Here is a 21,682-nt window from a genome sequence, read left to right on the forward strand (position 1 = left end):
ACTCAGTATCGGGGGATGGGGAGAGGAGGCGTCTCAGTATCGGGGGATGGGGAGAGGAGGGGACTCAGTATCGGGGGATGGGGAGAGGAGGGGTCTCAGTATCGGGGGACGGGGAGAGGAGGGGACTCAGTATCGGGGGATGGGGAGAGGAGGTGTCTCAGTATCGGGGGATGGGGAGAGGAGGGGACTCAGTATCGGGGGATGGGGAGAGGAGGCGTCTCAGTATCGGGGGATGGGGAGGAGGGGTCTCAGTATCGGGGGATGGGGAGAGGAGGGGTCTCAGTCTCGGGGAATGGGGAGAGGAGGGGACTCAGTATCGGGGGATGGGGTTTAAACCACTGTTCACTGAATGACCACCAATGGAGGCATTGTACACGGACTGGAAAGTTTACTTGAAGCAGAGTGATTTTTGCTATGTTCAAATGGAACCTCCCCTTTTTATAACAGCGAGTTGAACTGCTTTATGTGATTAGCAGCCGCCCCTGCAACTTTCAAACAATCGTCAGAGAACTTAAATAGATCAAAGGGGCAGTAAGATCAGAGATGGCTTATTGATTTCAGCTGCTGGGTACTCACAGGACGTGGACAGACAGTGTGTAAACTCTCCCCCAGCGTGCATGGAAAGCTGCTCGACACATTTGGCAAATCAAATCCACCTTATCTGCTGTGTGAGGATGTCTAACAGCTGCCTCTCTCTCTCTCTCTACTGCTTCCCCCCCGTAGAGCACAGGAGGAGGCCATTCGGCCCATCGTGCCTATGCCAGCTCTTTGAAAGAGCTATCCAATTCGTCCCACTCCCCTGCTCTTCCCCATAGCCCTGCAAACTTTTCCTCTTTAACTATTTATCCAATTCCCTTTTGAAAGCCACGATTGAATCTGCTTCCATCGCCCTTTCAGGCAGTGAATTCCAGATCATAACAACTCGCTGCGTAAAAAAGTTCTCCTTATCGCCCCCCTGTTTCTTTTGCCAGTTATCTTAAATATGCCCCCTAATCCAACACTTCCCCCGGGGGGGGGGGATTTTAACTCTCCCCGCTTGGTGGGAAGAGCGGGCGAGCAGTTAAATTGGAGCGGCTCCATCTGCCTCCGAATTGAACTCTGCTGTTTTCTGGAGCTGGTGGACTCAGGCGGGAGGCTCGTGTGTAAGTGCTAATGGGGGCCCTTCTATATCCCAAGGACCCCGACGGCCGGGTCTGAGCAGGGGAACCGCAGCGCTGGCAGATTTTTCCGTCAGGCCAAAGCCGGTGGGACGAATGGAGAAGCCCTCCAGGGTGAGCGGGAAAGTTTCCTTCATGGGGCCGGGAAGAGTCGGAGTCTCCCGGTGCAGGCCGTGGGACCTGATGGGTCAAAAGTCAAAGAGCCAAATCCGAAAGACAAGTTAACCTTTAACCTGGAGAAATTGGAACTTTATGGAATCACCAGAATCACTGCCAATTTACAGCTTGCAATATGGGCGACAGCCGTCTGCTTTGCGCACGAGCGATGAGCCTTTACAGGGCCTGTTTGCACGGTCTGGGCGGCTCGGATCATGGCTGACTCCAGCCCGTCGGAATGGTCGGTATTCCAGGCCTCCACTCGAAGAGTTTGCAGAAACGTTGCGGTATGTTTCCAAACCGATTGTCCCACGTGTGATTGAACATCTTTACCGGAGCTCCTGGACAAAGGATGCCTTTTATTGGCGTTGATGGTTTTCTTTATGGTGCTGGGGGAACAGGAGCTGCTCCATTTGAGCGATATTCGTTAGACATCAGCGGTGTTTAAACCTTTTTAGACTGCTCGTCTCACACTGTGCACTCAACATAACATCTGGGAAAGTCGTGTGGTTAGAACGTTACCATTTAAAGGACAGTTCACATGGTTGGAAAGATGTAAGAATGTACTCACCTCCTTAAATGTGTTGGGATTGATGGGGAGGCCTGACTCACCAGTGCTCTCACAATACACCCTCTCCAAACTCATCAGGTTCTCTTTTTCCTGAGGGGAAGAAAAGAGTTTTGTCTCATTTTTAGCCGATTCGCGGTATCTAAAACAGTGATGTCCAATACATTAGCCACCAGCCACATGTGGGCAATTGGGAATCCAGATATGGCCAACTGCATTTCTGATTAGTAAATAAACATTGAGTGATAGACACCGTCTCTGGGCGTGTGATCTCAATCCTCATATTCGCACGGCGCATGTATGTGAACTTTAACCTTTTTGTGCGTTGGTTGGTAAAATGGTACGGCAAAAAGCAGAGTGTGCGAGTGTTTCATTGTGGCTGCTCTACATCTTGGTCACTGGATGGTGGTAAATGTTCGTTAATAAATGTACACATGTGAAGTACATTTACCTGGATTATGCGAGCCTGTGTGAGGTGTCTCTACTAAAATTAGTGCCTGTGGTTCACACGGTGTCGCCCTGTGGCTAGTCAGCAATTTCTATTGGACAACACTGGTCTAAATAAAGCAAGTTCACCGCAGAGCAGAGCCACACTCGAAGGCGGCATGGTTCAGAGTTTCAGCACTCCTGCATTCAACCCCTATCTCCCATCCGTTCTCCCTTCGCGGGTGAATTGACCCCCCCCACCCCGTGATGAGATTGATGGAACTGTGGTATCAATTATCAGTCCTAGGGTTGCCAACTCTGGTTGGATGTATTCCTGGAGGTTTGACCCGCCCGATCAAACAGCCTTCCTTCCCATCTCCGATATTTTTATAACTAATAAAGTGTTCAAAGAAAATGTTTAAAAATCACAATATTTTTAATGCCCCTATGATTTTTCTGCTGGGTTGCTCACAGCAGCGTCCAAGAGATTAATCTTTAGGTCCTGGAGACTCCAGGACAATCCAGGAGGGTTGGCAACCCCAGTCAGTTCTTGGCCTGGGTACAATCCCACCCCTTGTCCACACTGTGATTCATTCAAGTCAATGGGGCAGAAATTGGTCCTCATTGCACCTATTTTAGAGATGTAAAATGGAACATAGAAACAAGAGGCGGCCATTCAGCCCCTCGAGCCTATTCCACCATTCAATTAGATCATGGCTGATCTGTATCTTAACTCTATTTACCCGCCATTGCTCCATATCCCTCGATACCCTTACCCAACAAAAATATATCGCTCTCAGTCTTGAAAATTTCAATTGTCCCCCAGCATCTACAGCTTTTTGGGGGAGAGAGTTCCAGATTTCCACTCCCCTTTGTGTGAAGAAGTGCTTCCTAACATCGCCCCTGAACGGCCTAGCTCTAATTTTAAGATTATGCCCCCTTGTTCCGGACTCTCCCACCAGAGGAAATAGTTTCTGTATCGGGTCCCTTTATCGTTTTAAATACTATGATTAGGTCACCCCTTAATCTTCTGTACTCGAGGGAAAACAGGCTATGTTTATTCAATCTGTTTTACTGTTCTCTACTTGTTGAAAGATTTTCCCTCTTTCTGCAGGAAGAATGTTTGGAGCCATTCCTCTGCCTTGCATTGCCGCTGTTTTCATCCCACTGGGTGGAAGCTAAGGCCTCATCCTGTAATAGGAGACTCCTGTTGATTCTGATGCCATACTATCCCGCTGAAAGGAAAAGCTGATCTCTGGCAAACATAGCAGAAGCTGTCAGCCAGTGCTGGGAATTGAATCACTGACCACCGGCATTTGAGAGGAGCATTCCAGCCTAATCACAGTCTAAATCACTGTGACAGCTAAAAGTAATTAGCAACATTCAACAGTGCTGTGCGTACTGTGGGAACTGCTTCAATCTGCTAGTTATATAAAGACCACTGAGGTACTGTACTAGGAATAGTCAACACTGCCACTCTCACTGGGAGAACTAGTTCAGTCTGCTATTTATACTGAAGTCACAGCACTACTCATGTTTCCTTTCAAACTGAGAAACAAAGGCGATCTCCCAAAGCGCAGGAGATCACCAAGGTGAAAGGGCAAGGGCCATAGTGCAGGAGATCACCAAGGTCAAAGGGCAATGGCCATAGTGCAGGAGATCACCAAGGTGAAAGGGCAAGGGCCATAATGCAGGAGATCACCAAGGTGAAAGGGCAAGGGTCATAGTGCAGGAGATCATCAAGGTGAAAGGGCAAGGGCCATAGTGCAGGAGATCACCAAGGTGAAAGGGCAAGGGCCATAGTGCAGGAGATCACCAAGGTCAAAGGGCAAGGGCCATAGTGCAGGAGATCACCAAGGTGAAAGGGCAAGGGCCATAGTGCAGGAGATCACCAAGGTGAAAGGGCAAGGGCCATAGTGCAGGAGATCATCAAGGTGAAAGGGCAAGGGCCATAGTGCAGGAGATCACCAAGGTGAAAGGGCAAGGGCCATAGTGCAGGAGATCAGCACCATCTGACCACACAGAAGGGCGTTGATTTAATGCCTGACCCGCAACTCATGATAACTTATTCGAGAATTGACAAATTCAAACTCTAGGGAACACACGGAAGGTCTGACTAAGAATGGAGACCCATCAGTTCTGTCCTTGCCAAGCCCCACTGGTTCACCATCCCCAGGTATTAATGTCAAGGTTGTCATTTCCATTTTAAAATTCTGTCTCAGTCTTGCTCCAACTAATCTAAACCACCTTCTCCAATGTTACATCCTAGACCAGACCTTCTGATCCGGCTGTGTATTACTGCTCCTCCCTCATTCCCTCCAGTCCACCACTGAGACTGATCTTTCACACCCTTCACTCACGTGCTTTGGAACTCCCTTCCAAAGCCTCTCCGCCTTGCTACCAATCCCCTTTCCTTCAAGTGCTTCCCCCTCAACCTTTCCCTTTGATCATGCCGTTGGTTTGTCCCTCTTTAATCTTCCCTGTATCCTGCTTGGCACCTCCTCTCCCCTTCATAAAGGGCTCTAAATCCCATCCCTGTGTTCAAATCCTTCAATGGCCTCACCCTTCCCTATCTCCACCAGCCCTACAACCCTCCGAGATCTCTGTGCTCTTTCAATTCTGGCCTTGTGCGCATCCCTGAAACTTATCGCCCCACCACTGGCCTCTCCACCTCTCTCTCCTCCTTTAAAACACTCCTTAAAACCTACCTCTTTGACTAAGATTTTGGTCACCCGTCCTATTATCTCCTTATGTGGCTTCATGATTTTGAATACCTCTATTAAATCTCCTCACAACCTTCTCTGTTCCATGGAGAACAACCCCAGCTTCTCCAGTCTATCCACATAACTAAAGCCCCACATCCCTGGAATCATTCTAGTAAATCTCTTCTGCACCCTCTCTAAGGCCTTCACATCTTTCCTAAAGTGCGGTGCCCAGAACTGGACACAATACTCCAGTTGTGGCCAAATCAGTGCTTTATAAAGGTTCATCATAACCTCCTTGATTTTGTACTCTCTGCCTCTATTTATAAAGCCCAGGATCCCGCATGCTTTTTTAACCACTTTCTCAACCTTTTCTGCCATTGCCAACGATTTGTGTACATATACCCCCAGGTCTCTCTGTTCCTGCACTCCTTTTAGAATTGTATCATTTAGTTTCCATTGCCTCTCCTCACACTTTTATGCATTAAACTTCATCTGCCACGTGTCCGCCCATTCCACCAGCCTGTCCATATCCTCTTGAAGTCTATCACTATCCTCCTCACTGTTCACTACACTTCCAAGTTTTGTGTCATCTGCAAATTTTGAAATTGTGCCCTGTACACCCAGGTCCAAGTCATTAATATATATCAAAAAAAGCAATTGTCCCAGTACCGACCCCTGAGGAACACCACTGTACACCTCCCTCCAGTCCGAAAAACAACCGTTCACCACTACTCTCTGTTTCCTGTCACTGAGACAATTTCCTATCCATGCTGCCACTGCTCCTTCTATTCCATGGGCTTCAACTTTGCTGACAAGCCTATTATGCAGCACTTTATCAAACGCCTTTTGGAAGTCCATATACACCACACCAACTGCATTGCCCTCATCGACCCTCTCTGTTACCTCATCAAAAAACTCAATCAAGTTGGTTAAACACGATTTGCCTTTAACAAATCCGTGCTGGCTTTCCCTAATTAATCCACACTCGTCCAAGTGACTGTCAATTTTGTCCCGGATTATCGTTTCTAAAAGTTTCTCCACTACCGAGGTTAAACTGACTGGCCTATAGTTGCTGGGTTTATCCTTACACCCTTTTTTGAACAAGGATGTAACATTTGCAATTCTTCAGTCCTCTGGCACCACCCCCCTATCTACGGATGTTTGGAAGATTATGGCCAGTACCTCCGCAATTTCCACCCTTACTTCCCTCAGCAACCTAGGATGCATCCCGTCCAGACCGGGTGACTTATCTACTTTAAGTACAGCCAGCCTTTCTAGTATCTCCTCTTTATCAATTTTTAACTCATCCAGTATCTCAACAACTACCTCTTCACTTATTGTGACTCTGGCAGCATCTTCTTCCTTGGTAAAGACAGATGCAAAGTATTCATTTAATACCTCAGCCATGCCCACTGCCTCCATGCGTAGATCTCGTTTTTAGTCCCTAATCGGCCCCACCCCTCCTCTTACTACCCGTTTACATGCCTATTGAAGACTTTTGGATTCCCTTTTATGTTGGCCGCCAGTCTATTCTCATACTCTCTCTTTGCCCCTCTTATTTCCTTTTTTGCCTCCCCTCTGAACTTTCAATATTCTGCCTTGTTCTCACTTGTATTATCAACCTGACATCTATTATATGCCCCCTTTCTCTGCTTCATCTTATTCTCTATCTCTTTCGTCTTCCAGGGAGCTCTGGTTTTAGTTGCCCTATCTTTCCCCGTCATGGGAATGTACCTAGACTGTACCCGAACCATCTCCTCCTTAAAGGCCGTCCATTGTTCAATTATAGTTTTTCCTGCTGATCTTTGATTCCAATTTACCCGGGCCAGATCCGTTCTCATTCGATTGAAATTGGCCCTCCTCCAATTGAGTATTTTTACTTTAGAGTGGTCCTTGTCTTTTTCCACAGCTATTCTAAACCTCATGATACTATGATCGCTGTTCCCTAAATGTTCCCACACTGACACTTGCTCCACTTGGCCCACGTCATTTCCCAGAACCAGATCCAGCAATGCCTCCTTCCTCATTGGGCCAGAAACATACTGATCAAGAAAGTTCTCCTCAACACACTTCAGAAATTCCTCCCCCTCTTTGCCCTTTACACTATTACTGTCCCAGTTTATATTAGGATAGTTGAAGTCCCCCATTATCACTGCTCTATGGTTCTTGCACTTCTCTGTAATTTCCCTGTAAATTTGCCCCTCTATCTCCTTCCCACTAGTTGGTGGCCTACAGAATACACCCAGTAGTGTAATGGCACCTCGATTGTTTCTTAACTCTAACCAAATAGATTCTGTCCTTGACCCCTCCAGGAGATCCTCTCTCTCCAGTACTGCAATATTCTCTTTAATCAATACTGCCTCCCCTCCTTTCTTTCCTTCCCTATCTTTCCTGAACACCTTTCCTGACCAGAGTACCTTGCACAACCTCTGCATCAGTCAAACGGATTCCGATTGGTAGCTGCGGATTTTTCAATTGGCAACCAGTGACCAAAGAGTTCCCTTACATCACATTGAATTACAGAGAATGTACAGAGAACGTACAGCACAGGAATAGGCCATTCGGCCCATCAGGTTATTACATAGAATGTACAGCACAGGAACAGGCCATTCGGCCCATCAGGTTATTACATAGAATGTACAGCACAGGAACAGGCCATTCGGCCCATCAGGTTATTACATAGAATGTACAGCACAGGAACAGGCCATTCGGCCCATCAGGTTATTACGTAGAATGTACAGCACAGGAACAGGCCATTCGGCCCATCAGGTTATTACATAGAATGTACAGCACAGGAACAGGCCATTCGGCCCATCAGGTTATTACATAGAATGTACAGCACAGGAACAGGCCATTCGGCCCATCAGGTTATTACATAGAATGTACAGCACAGGAACAGGCCATTCGGCCCATCAGGTTATTACATAGAATGTACAGAGAATGTACAGCACGGGAACAGGCCATTCGGCCCATCAGGTTATTACATAGAATGTACAGCACAGGAACAGGCCATTCGGCCCATCAGGTTTATGCCAGTGTTTATGCTCCACACGAGCCTCCTCCCTCCCTACGTCAAATGCATCTATGCTATTCACCTCAACTACTCCTTGTGGTAGCAAGTTCCACATTCTCACCACTCTCTGGGTGAAGAAGTTTCTCCTTATTTCCCTATTGGATTTGTTAGTGACTATCTTATATTTATAGCCTCTAGTTTTGGACTCCCCACAAGTTGAAACATCTTCCCTACATCTCCGTGTTGTTGAGGGTGATCCAGTCATTGGGGTGGGGTGTTTTGTACCTCCTCTGGACCCACCTTTTGTTTCCATGTTTGTCTCATTATCACCCTCCTCGCCTTGCACCATCATCCCTTCTGTCATTTAATCACTCCTGCCCTCCACCCCATCACAGACCTTCCCTTTCGTTCTTTCCTTCCCTCCCCTCCCCCTTTCTCTGGCTCTGTACTTGTTTAAAAACTTTAACTCTTTAACATTTTCCAGTTCTGACAAAAAGGTCTGACTAATTTGATTGAATTTTTTGAGGGGGTGACTTGGCGTGTGGATGAGGGTAACGCAGTGGATGTGGTATACATGGATTTCAGTAAGGCCTTCGATAAAGTCCCCCACAGGAGACTGGTCAAGAAGGTACGAGCCCATGGAATCCAGGGTGCCTTGGCACTTTGGATACAAAACTGGCTTAGTGGCAGAAGGCAGAGGGTGATGGTCGAAGGTTGTTTTTGTGACTGGAAGCCTGTGGCCAGTGGGGTACCACAGGGATCGGTGCTGGGTCCCTTGCTGTTTGTGGTCTACATTAATGACTTGGATATGAATGTAAAAGGTATGATCAGTAAGTTCGCTGATGATACAAAAATTGGTAGGGTGGTAAATAGCGAGGAGGATAGCCTCAGTCTGCAGGACGATATAGATGGGTTGGTCAGATGGGCGGAACAGTGGCAAATGGAATTTAACCCGGAAAAGTGCGAGGTGATGCACTTTGGAGGGACTAACAAGGCAAGGGAATACACAATGAATGGGAGGACCCTAGGCAAGACAGAGGGTCAGAGGGATCTTGGTGTGCAAGTTCACAGATCCCTGAAGGCGGCGGAACAGGTAGATAAGGTGGTAAAGAAGGCATATGGGATACTTGCCTTTATTAGCCGAGGCATAGAATATAAGAGCAAGGAGGTTATGATGGAGCTGTATAGAACACTGGTTAGGCCACAGCTGGAGTACTGTGTGCAGTTCTGGTCGCCACACTACAGGAAGGATGTGATCGCTTTGGAGAGGGTGCAGAGGAGATTCACCAGGATGTTACCAGGGCTGGAGCGCTTCAGCTATGAAGAGAGACTGGGAAGATTGGGTTTGTTTTCCTTGGAGCAGAGGAGGCTGAGGGGGGACATGATTGAGGTGTACAAAATTATGAGGGGCACAGATAGGATGGATACTAAGGAGCTTTTTCCCTTCGTTGAGGGTTGTATAACAAGGGGACATAGATTCAAGGTAAAAGGCGGGAGGTTTAGAGGGGATTTGAGAAAGAACTTTTTCACCCAGAGGGTGGTTGGAGTCTGGAACTCACTGCCTGAAAGGGTTGTGGAGGCAGGAATCCTCACAACATTCAAGAAGCATTTGGATGAGCACTTGAAATGCCATAGCATACAAGGCTACGGACCAAATGCTGGAATATGGGATTAGAGTAGACAGGGCTTGATGGCCGGCGCGGACACGATGGGCCGAAGGGCCTCTATCCGTGCTGTATGACTCTATGACTCTATGACTCTATGACCTGAAACATTAACTCTGTTTCTCTCTCCACAGAGGCTGCCTCACTCGCTGAGTATTTCCAGCACTTTACGCAACTAACGTTCCCTGTGACCACCAGTCCCCACTGGGAAGGGAATCACTCCGTTAAAGAGCAGTGGCCGTACCAGGATCGTTTATCTTGAATCCTTTGTTTTTTTTGGGGAACACACAGAGTTTTCCAATACAGTATCTTGCTGCTCTCCTTGTGACACTTACTCTCTGGAGCATCACGAGTAAATTGTTCTTCTCTTTGGTGAAATGCTCGCACTCCAGCTCAGCTTGCTGCACAATCTGACCCATCTGACTTCTCAATGACGCTAGTTTTTTCTATTAGAGAAAAGCAGAAACCTCATGAGAACCATCTTCAAATAATTTCAATAACTGAATTTATTTTGAAAAAAATAATTACTAAGTAATTGAGTGACACAATTGGTTCTTGGGGTGTTGGCATTTATCGCCCATCCCTAGTTAGCCTGAGGGCAGAAAAAAATCAACCTTATAATGTGGGACTGAAGCCAGACCGGGTAGGGACTGGAGCCAGGCGGAGTAGGGGCTGGAGCCAGACGGAGTAGGGGCTGGAGCCAGACGGAGTAGCGGCTGGAGCCAGATGGAGTAGCGGCTGGAGCCATACAGGGTAGGGGCTGGAGCCATACGGGGTAGGGGCTGGAGCCAGATGGGGTAAGGGCTGGAGCCAGATGGGGTAAGGGCTGGAGCCAGATGGGGTAAGGGCTGGAGCCAGATGGGGTAGGGGCTGGAGCCATACGGGGTAGGGGCTGGAGCCAGATGGGGTAAGGGCTGGAGCCAGATGGGGTAGGGGCTGGAGCCAGATGGGGTAAGGGCTGGAGCCAGATGGGGTAGGGGCTGGAGCCAGTCCGGGTAGGGGGCTGGAGCCAGTCCGGGTAGGGGGCTGGAGCCAGACCGGGTAGGGGCTGGAGCCAAACAGAGTAGGGACTGGAGCCAGACCAGGTAGGGGCTGGAGCCAGACCAGGTAGGGGCTGGAGTCAGATGGAATAGGGACTGGAGCCAGACTGGGTAGGGGCTGGAGCCAGACGGAGTAGGGACTGGAGCCAGACGGAGTAGGGGCTGGAGCCAGGCGGAGTAGGGGCTGGAGCCAGGCGGAGTAGGAGCTGGAGCCAGGCGGAGTAGGGGCTGAAGCCAGGCGGAGTAGGGGCTGGAGCCAGACGGAGTAGGGGCTGAAGCCAGGCGGAGTAGGGGCTGGAGCCAGGCGGAGTAGGGGCTGGAGCCAGACGGTGGGTTCCCTTGTCATGATGGACACGAGTGATCCAGTTGGGTTTTTACAACAATCCAGCTGCTTCCCTGGTCATTCTCTCTGGTGCCAATCCACCAATTAGCAGATTTATTGAACTCAATTTCACAAGTGGCCGTGGTGGGATTCGAACTCACGGCCTCTGCGGGGGGCTTGTTCAGCACCATAACCACCAAACTACGGTTAAAAATGTGGCAAGTATATGATGCGAAGGCCAGGGATTTCCTCGGAGCGGCTCCCACCCTGCCCAAGAAAATCCCAGCCAAAGTGATCTCAAACAGGACTCGCTGAAAAGTAAACAGAACACGACTTTGAAAAAATATTGACATTGGCCATGGTGAAGTGTACACAGGTAGAGGTGCTGAAGGCAGTAAAACAATCTTACTTTATGAGCATGAACGATAGTTTGATTATGTATTACACCATCATTATCTATCTACATAACCCGTCCATCATCCATCTGTAATATATTAAAAATCTTACATTCGTGTACACTGCCTCTCAACTTTTTCCATGTCTCCATTCTTACGTCCCCATTTACAGTGGGAACAGCCTATGTAAACTTATCAGGGGTGAAATTGACGAAACGGGCTCAGAATCGGCAGCCCGTTTTACACCACGCCCTATTTCCTTTTCCAACCGGGCTGCCGATTCGCCACAAGCCCATTTCACCGCACCGGCACAGACCAATTACACCCGCCCACCGGCAGAGACACTCCAGCACCACCACAGGCAGGAGGTTATAATTACAGTGTGAAAGGCTTACACAGGCACCTTCAATTCGAAAGTAGTCATGATGTGGAGATGCCGGTGATGGACTGGGGTTGACAATTGTTAACAATTTTACAACACCAAGTTATAGTCCAGCAATTTTATTTTAAATTCACAAGCTTTCGGAGGCTTCCTCCTTCGAAGGAGGAAGCCTCCGAAAGCTTGTGAATTTAAAATAAAATTGCTGGACTATAACTTGGTGTTGTAAAATTGTTTTCAATTCGAAAAGCATTGACAGGGGCTTCCAAAGATGTCAACTCACTCTGACAGTCTGCTCTGCTGCGGATCAGTGGGAGTGCTGAGGGATTTGCTAAACATGGTTCACCGAGAGCTACACAAAACCCTGGTTAGACCGCACCTGGAGTACTGTGAGCAGTTCTGGGCACCGCACCTTCGGAAGGACATATTGGCCTTGGAGGGAGTGCAGCGTGGGTTTACTAGAATGATACCCGGACTTCAAGGGTTAAGTTACGAGGAGAGATTACACAAATTGGGGTTGTGTTCTCTGGAGTTTCGAAGGTTAAGGGGTGATCTGATCGAAGTTTATAAGATATTACGGGGAACGGATAGGGTGGATAGAGAAAAACTATTTCTGCTGGTTGGGGATTTGGGGATTCTAGGAGTAGGGGGCACAGTCTAAAAATTAGAGCCAGACCTTTCAGGAGCGAGATTAGAAAACATTTCTACTCACAAAGGGTGGTAGAAGTTTGGAACTCTCTTCCGCAAACGGCAATTGATACTAGCTCAATTGCTAAATTTAAATCTGAGATAGATAGCTTTTTGGCAACCAAAGGTATTAAGGGATATGGGCCAAAGGCAGGTATATGGAGTTAGATCACAGATCAGCCATGATCTTATCAAATGGCAGAGCAGGCACGAGGGGCTGAATGGCCTACTCCTGTTCCTATGTTCCTATGTTCCGAGATCTTGCAGCAAATGTCACAACCAGCACTGCACACAGCGCTCCAGGGAAGTAGTCAGGAGTCTGAAAGGGTGGTGGAAGCAGGTTCAAGACTAACTTTCAAAAGGGAATTGGATAAATACTCAAAAAGGAAAAATTTACAGGGCTAAGGGAAAAGAGCAGGGGAGTGGGACTAATTAGATAGCTCTTTCAGAGAGCCGACACAAGTACGATGGGCTGAATGGCCTCCTTCTGTGTTGTATGATTCGATGTAGGCGAAAATTAGCTTAATTTCTTGTATTTTTTAAAATTCTTCCCTTTCTCGCTCCAAGAGTCTGTGTGTGGGGCACACCTTTTCCCACCGAGACACTCACCTCCCTTGTTGCAATACTTTGTTGGTACTCTGCCATTTCACCCAGGAGCTGTTTAGAGAGGGTCTCCTTCTCTTCTTCAAGCCTGCTCTCATGTTCCAGCTGCTGAAACTCTAAATCGTCGTATCGTTTTACCTCGATATCCAACTGTTCACCGTCCTGTAGAAAAATAACTCGGTCAAATATTGGTTAAGCTGAAACCAGGATGGCTTCACTGTAAACTCTGCTCTCTCCGCCTTTTACCTTGTCACCCCCAGCCTTTTACATCCCTTCTCCTCAACAACACGTGCAGTTCCAAGGGACAATTCCCCAGTACACACAAAAACCAGGGCCTGCCGGGCCACGATTTCCTGACCAGGTCTCCCTGTGGTCGCCTCTCCTCACTGGGAGTACCTGATGGAGGGAGGGAGTGAGACCAATCACTTACTTCCAATGATGTTTTGGTACACAACCTGTGCAGCAGGAGGCACAGAGCCCCTTCCTGTCAATGAAGCAGCCAATCTCCACTCGATGCCTCCCCAGTGACTGAATAAGAGAGGGAGGTGGAAATGAGACATGAGCAGGAAACTCTAAGCTAGATACTCCGGTGGATAACGGAGATCGTGAAGTATTCAGGTGGCTCTCCATTTCGAAAGTTTCCAAACCAAGATGATTTTGGGCGGGGGCGCAGATTTTCAATTCCCTCCCCCACCCATTGCAGATTGGTTATCGAAAGCTCCTGATTTTCATCTCCGGGAAGCTGAAAATCTTCCCCCTCAAGTTTAATTCCATCTCCCTTTTCATTCTGCCTCATCTTTCCAGCTGTTCCACAGAGACTGGAATTGAGAGCTGGGATGTCAGGCCTGCTCCAGCCAGAGAATGCTTTGAAAATTCAAGTGGGACCATCAATTGGGGTAACTGCGTTGAGGCTCATCACATAATGACAGTTTATACTATTAAACTTTACTTTGGGGCAAACTTTTTAATCTCACTATAATTTCATCTCAGATTTATAAAGACATGGAAAAGTGTGTGAAGATAGACGAGCAATACAGCGGTTTATGTAATTTAATTACTCCGAGGTTTTCTTACAGAAACTTTACTTAATAATAAAAATCGATAGAATCCTTTGACACCAGTTGATTTCTCGTGGCATTGAACTCGAGATCAAAGGCAGTTTCCAGGTTCAGCCGGGTTAGAGAGTGGCAGAATAACAGGAGCAAAGGGGCAGGAGGGGAGAGAGAGAGAGAGGAGGGGAGAGGAAAGAAGGAAGGAGGCGAAAGGGAAAGAGGAGAGAAAAGCGGCAACCAATTTGCGCACAGCAAGGTCCCACAAACAGCAATGTGATAATGACTGGAAAATCTGTTTTTTAGTGCTGTTGATTATAGGGTAAATATTGTCCAGGGCACGAGGGGAACTCCCCTGCTCTTCTTCGAATAGAGCCGAGGGATCTTTTACACCCACCTCAGAGGGGAGATAGGGTTCATCTTCCCCCTGTGTACAGTAATTCTATCTGATCTCTCCATTCCCCTCCCTGTGTACAGTAATTCTATCCGATCTCTCCATTCCCCTCCCCCTGTGTACAGTAATTCTATCTGATCTCTCCATTCCCCTCCCTGTGTACAGTAATTCTATCTGATCTCACCATTCCCCTCCCCCTGTGTACAGTAATTCTATCTGATCTCTCCATTCCCCTCCCCCTGTGTACAGTAATTCTATCTGATCTCTCCATTCCCCTCCCCCTGTGTACAGTAATTCTATCTGATCTCTCCATTCCCCTCCCTGTGTACAGTAATTCTATCTGATCTCTCCATTCCCCTCCCTGTGTACAGTAATTCTATCTGATCTCTCCATTCCCCTCCCTCTGTGTACAGTAATTCTATCTGATCTCTCCATTCTCCACCCCCTGTGTACAGTAATTCTATCTGATCTCTCCATTCCCCTCCCTGTGTACAGTAATTCTATCTGATCTCTCCATTCCCCTCCCTGTGTACAGTAATTCTATCTGATCTCTCCATTCCCCTCCCTCTGTGTACAGTAATTCTATCTGATCTCTCCATTCCCCTCCCTGTGTACAGTAATTCTATCTGATCTCTCCATTCCCCTCCCTCTGTGTACAGTAATTCTATCTGATCTCTCCATTCCCCTCCCTGTGTACAGTAATTCTATCTGATCTCTCCATTCCCCTCCCTGTGTACAGTAATTCTATCTGATCTCTCCATTCCCCTCCCTCTGTGTACAGTAATTCTATCTGATCTCTCCATTCCCCTCCCTGTGTACAGTAATTCTATCTGATCTCTCCATTCTCCACCCCCTGTGTACAGTAATTCTATCTGATCTCTCCATTCCCCTCCCTCTGTGTACAGTAATTCTATCTGATCTCTCCATTCCCCCTCTGTGTACAGTAATTCTATCTGATCTCTCCATTCCCCTCCCTGTGTACAGTAATTCTATCTGATCTCTCCATTCCCCTCCCTCTGTGTACAGTAATTCTATCTGATCTCTCCATTCCCCTCCCTGTGTACAGTAATTCTATCTGATCTCTCCATTCCCCTCCCTCTGTGTACAGTAATTCTATCTGATCTCTCCATTCCCCTCCCTGTGTACAGTAATTCTATCTGATCTCTCCATTGCCCACCCTCTGTGTACAGTAATTCTATCTGATCTCTCCATTCCCCACCCCCTGTGTACAGTAATTCTATCTGATCTCTCCATTCCCCTCCCTGTGTACAGTAATTCTATCTGATCTCTCCATTGCCCACCCTCTGTGTACAGTAATTCTATCTGATCTCTCCATTCCCCACCCCCTGTGTACAGTAATTCTATCTGATCTCTCCATTCCCCACCCCTCTGTGTACAGTAATTCTATCTGATCTCTCCATTCCCCTCCCCTCTGTGTACAGTAATTCTATCTGATCTCTCCATTCCCCACCCCCTGTGTACAGTAATTCTATCTGATCTGTCCATTCTCCACCCCCTGTGTACAGTAATTCTATCTGATCTCTCCATTCCCCTCCCTGTGTACAGTAATTCTATCTGATCTCTCCATTCCCCTCCCTGTGTACAGTAATTCTATCTGATCTCTCCATTCCCCTCCCTCTGTGTACAGTAATTCTATCTGATCTCTCCATTCCCCTCCCTGTGTACAGTAATTCTATCTGATCTCTCCATTCCCCTCCCTGTGTACAGTAATTCTATCTGATCTCTCCATTCTCCTTCCCCTGTGTACAGTAATTCTATCTGATCTCTCCATTCCCCTCCCTCTGTGTACAGTAATTCTATCTGATCTCTCCATTCCCCTCCCTGTGTACAGTAATTCTATCTGATCTCTCCATTCCCCTCCCCTCTGTGTACAGTAATTCTATCTGTTCTCTCCATTCCCCTCCCCCTGTGTACAGTAATTCTATCTGATCTCTCCATTCCCCACCCTCTGTGTACAGTAATTCTATCTGATCTCTCCATTCCCCTCCCTCTGTGTACAGTAATTCTATCTGATCTCTCCATTCCCCTCCCTGTGTACAGTAATTCTATCTGATCTCTCCATTCCCCTCCCCCTGTGTACAGTAATTCTATCTGATCTCTCCATTCCCCTCCCTGTGTACAGTAATTCTATCTGATCTCTCCATTCCCCTCCCTGTGTACAGTAATTCTATCTGATCTCTCCATTCCCCTCCCCCTGTGTACAGTAATTCTATCAGATCTCTCCATTCTCCACCCTCTGTGTACAGTAATTCTATCTGATCTCTCCATTCCTCTCCCTCTGTGTACAGTAATTCTATCTGATCTCTCCATTCCCCTCCCCTCTGTGTACAGTAATTCTATCTGATCTCTCCATTCCCTCCCCCCTCTGTGTACAGTAATTCTATCTGATCTGTCCATTCCCTCCCTCTGTGTACAGTAATTCTATCTGATCTGTCCATTCCCTCCCTCTGTGTACAGTAATTCTATCCGATCTCTCCATTCCCCTCCCTGTGTACAGTAATTCTATCTGATCTCTCCATTCCCCTCCCCTCTGTGTACAGTAATTCTATCTGATCTCTCCATTCCCCTCCTTGTGTACAATAATTCTATCTGATCTCTCCATTCCCCTCCCTCTGTGTACAGTAATTCTATCTGATCTCTCCATTCCCCTCCCTCTGTGTACAGTAATTCTATCTGATCTCTCCATTCCCCTCCCCCTGTGTACAGTAATTCTATCTGATCTCTCCATTCCCCTCCTTGTGTACAATAATTCTATCTGATCTCTCCATTCCCCTCCCTCTGTGTACAGTAATTCTATCTGATCTCTCCATTCCCCTCCTTGTGTACAGTAATTCTATCTGATCTCTCCATTCCCCTCCCCTCTGTGTACAGTAATTCTATCTGATCTCTCCATTCCCCTCCTTGTGTACAATAATTCTATCTGATCTCTCCATTCCCCTCCCTCTGTGTACAGTAATTCTATCTGATCTCTCCATTCCCCTCCTTGTGTACAGTAATTCTATCTGATCTCTCCATTCCCCTCCCCCTGTGTACAGTAATTCTATCTGATCTCTCCATTCCCCTCCTTGTGTACAGTAATTCTATCTGATCTCTCCATTCCCCTCCTTGTGTACAGTAATTCTATCTGATCTCTCCATTCCCCTCCTTGTGTACAGTAATTCTATCTGATCTCTCCATTCCCCTCCTTGTGTACAGTAATTCTATCTGATCTCTCCATTCCCCTCCTTGTGTACAGTAATTCTATCTGATCTCTCCATTCCCCTCCTTGTGTACAATAATTCTATCTGATCTCTCCATTCCCCTCCCTGTGTACAGTAATTCTATCTGATCTCTCCATTCCCCTCCCTGTGTACAGTAATTCTATCTGATCTCTCCAATCCCCTCCCTGTGTACAGTAATTCTATCTGATCTCTCCATTCCCCTACTTGTGTATAGTAATTCTATCCAATCTCTCTATTCCCCTCCCTCTGTGTACAGTAATTCTATCTGATCTCTCCATTCCCCTCCCTCTGTGTACAGTAATTCTATCTGATCTCTCCATTCCTCTCCCTCTGTGTACAGTAATTCTATCTGATCTCTCCATTCCCTCCCTCTGTGTACAGTAATTCTATCTGATCTCTCCATTCCCCTCCCCTCTGTGTACAGTAATTCTATCTGATCTCTCCATTCCCCTCCCCTCTGTGTACAGTAATTCAATCTGATCTGTCCATTCCCTCCCTCTGTGTACAGTAATTCTATCTGATCTCTCCATTCCCCTCCCCTCTGTGTACAGTAATTCTATCTGATCTCTCCATTCCCCTCCCCTCTGTGTACAGTAATTCTATCTGATCTCTCCATTCCCCTCCCTGTGTGTACAGTAATTCTATCTGATCTCTCCATTCCCCTCCCTCTGTGTACAGTAATTCTATCTGATCTCTCCATTCCCCTCCCTCTGTGTACAGTAATTCTATCTGATCTCTCCATGTCACGCATAAGATAAAACGATTGAATATAACAGTCGGACCCCCTCCCTCCCCGCCTCGCCCCTGCACGCTCACTCAGGCTACGCAGAGTAACTGCTGCCTTGAGCCCTCCTCCTGTGTCTCCAGCATCCAATAGTACTTCCTCAGCCTCCTCCTCTTCCTCCAAATGGCAAACGGGGATGATGGGAGCTGAGAATCAGTCCCTCAAGGCACCCTCAAAATCGCCTTGTTGCACGCAGTGCAGGCAACTGCACCAAAGAATCTTATATACTGACGATAAAGTCCGCAATGAAATACAGCAAAATGGATAGTTATGGGCTGCCCCTTTAAATACTTTTGGATCCCGTGCACAGCCTGACAGCTTCTAATAGCCAATTCATCACCTGGATTAAGACCAGTATAAATGGAGGAATAGGATACTAAAGGTCTCACTATTGCATTATTTACATTTGATTATAATACCTCTGGATCAGTGGGTAGCCCTCTCGCCTCTGAATCAAAAGGTTGTGGGTTTGAGTCCCACTCAGGAGACTTGAGCACAAAATCTCGGCTGACACTCCACTGAGGGAGTGCTGCACTGTCTGAGGTGCCGTCTTTCGGATGAGACTTTAAACCGAGGCCCCGCCTGCCCTCTCAGGTGGATGTAAAACATCCATGGCACTATTTTGAAGAAGACCAGCTGAGTTCTCCCTGATTTCCTCGCCAATATTTATCCCTCAACCAACATCACTGGAACAGATTATCTGGTCATTATCACATTGCTGTTTGTGGGATCTTGCTGTGCAAAAATTGGCTGCTGCGTTTCCTACATTACAACAGTGAGTACACTTTAAAAGTAGTTATGGTACTTGTGTATTGTTAACTGAACACTAGATGCGCCCCTGATGGGAGTAAGCACATTGTAGCGATTACACTCTAAGGTCTTCTCCTGTACTGTTATTCTTTGATGGGAATGTTCTCGAGGGTCTGAAAACGAGTGATTATTCGGACATTACATACGTCATTGGCTGTGAAGTGCCCACGCGTATCCTGAGGTCGCGAAAAGCGTTATATAAATACAAGCCCTATCTTTTCCTTCCCTGCCTCTTTTAGCTGGGATCCTCCTGTGCCCCTCCATTTGGACCCCAGAAATGTGAGTCATGCTGATACGGGGCATTGCACCAGTGTTCAGGGTCTCCGCCTCTTTCTCCTGTTCGTTACGCTCCTGGAACCTGTGCACCTGGGCGTTAGGGGCAGGAAAGCTGGCCCAACACCCACCGTGTACAGGGGATTTAACCATTAGAAATTCATGGTCACCTTCCAAAAAGTTAACTGGCCCCTGCCACTCGACCCGTTCATGTCACGTCACGTCCTGCTCCATATCAGGGTTAATACAATTGGTAGAGCAAGTTATACGGAACAGTAATGGGGAGAAGGAGATTAGGATAAAATGACTCGTTAGGGGATCAATGTAGAGCAACTTGCAAACTCTCTCTATACCTTGTGGTTAGGACAGAATACATAGCAGGAGACACACCACGCTGGGCCAATCTTGGCCCCTGTTAGAATTGCTTTCCAGTCCAATGCCTCAGTGTACCAGAGTTGAAATGACGCCAATTCATCAGGTGGGTTTTGCACTCACTGATTGTCAATATGTGGAAGGGTTTGGGGACACACAGTACGTACACAACACTTTCAACACAGGCCGCAGTGTACTTGGTTCTCTACTCTGTGGAAAGCCTCTAACATCTGCTGACTTGCTAAACTGCTGCCTCACTTCTTTCTTTGAACTCCTCTTTCCCATCACATCACTCACCCATGCCATTCCACTCCCTGCCCCCTCGGTTCAGTCCCCATCTTTATGCCCTCAAGTCCCCAATGGGACTGTATCTCCTGTCTACAGACACTCCAAATGGGACTGTATCTCCTGTCTATAGACACTCCCAATGGGACTGTACCTCCTGTCTACAGACATTCCAAATGGGACTGTGCCTCCTGTACCCCCTCATTTTTAAACTGTGACCCCTAGTTCTAGTCTCTCTCACAAGGGGAAACATCCTCTCAGCATCTACCCCTTCTCGTGCCCTCAGGATCTTATATGTTTCAATAAGATCGCCTCTCATTCTTCCAAACTCCAATGTGTACAGGCCCAACTTGTCCAACCTTTCCTCATCCCAGGAATCAGTCGAGTGAACCTTCTTTGAACAGCCTCTAAAGCAATTATGTCCTTTCTTAAATAAGGAGACTAAAACTGCACACAGTATTCTAGATGTGGTCTCACCAATGCCCTGTACAACTGTAGCAAAACATCTCTACTTTTATATTCCATTCCTCTTGCAATAAATGACAACATTCCATTTGCCTTCCTATACCTGCATATACTTGCTGTACCTGCATACTATTTTGTGATTCATGTACTCGGACACCCAGATCCCTCTGTACCTCAGAGTTCTGCAATCTCTCTCCATTTAAATAATATACTGCTTTTCTAATCCTCCTGCCAAAGTGGACAAGTTCACATTTTCCCACATTATTCTCCATCTGCCAAATTTTTGCCCACTCACTTAACCTATCTATATCCCATTACAGACTCCTTATGTCCTCTTCACAATTTACTTTCCTACCTACCTTTGTGTCATCAGCAAATTTAGCAACCATACATTCGGTCCCTTCATCCAAGTCATTGATATAGATTGTAAATAGTTGAGGCCCAAGCACTGATCCCTGTGGCACTCCACTCGTTACATCTTGCCGACCTGAAAATGACCCATTCATGCCTACTCTCTGTTTCCTGTTAGCTAACCAATTCTTTATCCATGCTAATATGTTACCCCCTACACCATGAGCTCTTATTTTTGCAGTAGCCTTTGATGTGGCACCTTGTCAAAAGCCTCCTGGAAATCCAAGTACACCACATCCACAGGATCCCCTTTATCCACGTTGCTTGTTACTTCCTCAAAGAACTCTAACAAATTATCAAACACGAATTCCCTTTCACAAAGCCATGTTGGCTCTACCTGAGATTTTCGAAGTGCCCTGCTATAACCTCCTCAATAATAGATTCTAGCATTTTCCCTGTGACAGATGTTAAGCTAACTGGCCTGTAGTTTCCTGCTTTCTGTCTCCCTCCTTTCTTGAATAGAGGGGTTTCATTCGCTATTT

General features: G+C 47.1%; 1 protein-coding gene across 6 annotated transcripts in view; it reads right to left on the reverse strand.

Moving 5' to 3' along the window:
• LOC137327055 (pleckstrin homology-like domain family B member 1) overlaps nt 1–21,682 on the reverse strand; it is a 326,545-nt gene that overhangs the window by 75,313 nt on the left and 229,550 nt on the right. For all 6 annotated transcript variants that reach the window (XM_067992448.1, XM_067992446.1, XM_067992447.1 and 3 more), the window contains 3 exons: nt 13,122–13,277; nt 10,025–10,135; nt 1,885–1,974 (listed from right to left, as the gene is read on the reverse strand). In XM_067992448.1, coding sequence (XP_067848549.1) covers nt 1,885–1,974; nt 10,025–10,135; nt 13,122–13,277 — 357 coding nt within the window. The remainder of the gene's footprint in view (nt 1–1,884; nt 1,975–10,024; nt 10,136–13,121; nt 13,278–21,682) is intronic.

The sequence above is a fragment of the Heptranchias perlo genome, chromosome 11 (assembly GCF_035084215.1).
Source record: "Heptranchias perlo isolate sHepPer1 chromosome 11, sHepPer1.hap1, whole genome shotgun sequence".
Taxonomy (NCBI): domain Eukaryota; kingdom Metazoa; phylum Chordata; class Chondrichthyes; order Hexanchiformes; family Hexanchidae; genus Heptranchias; species Heptranchias perlo.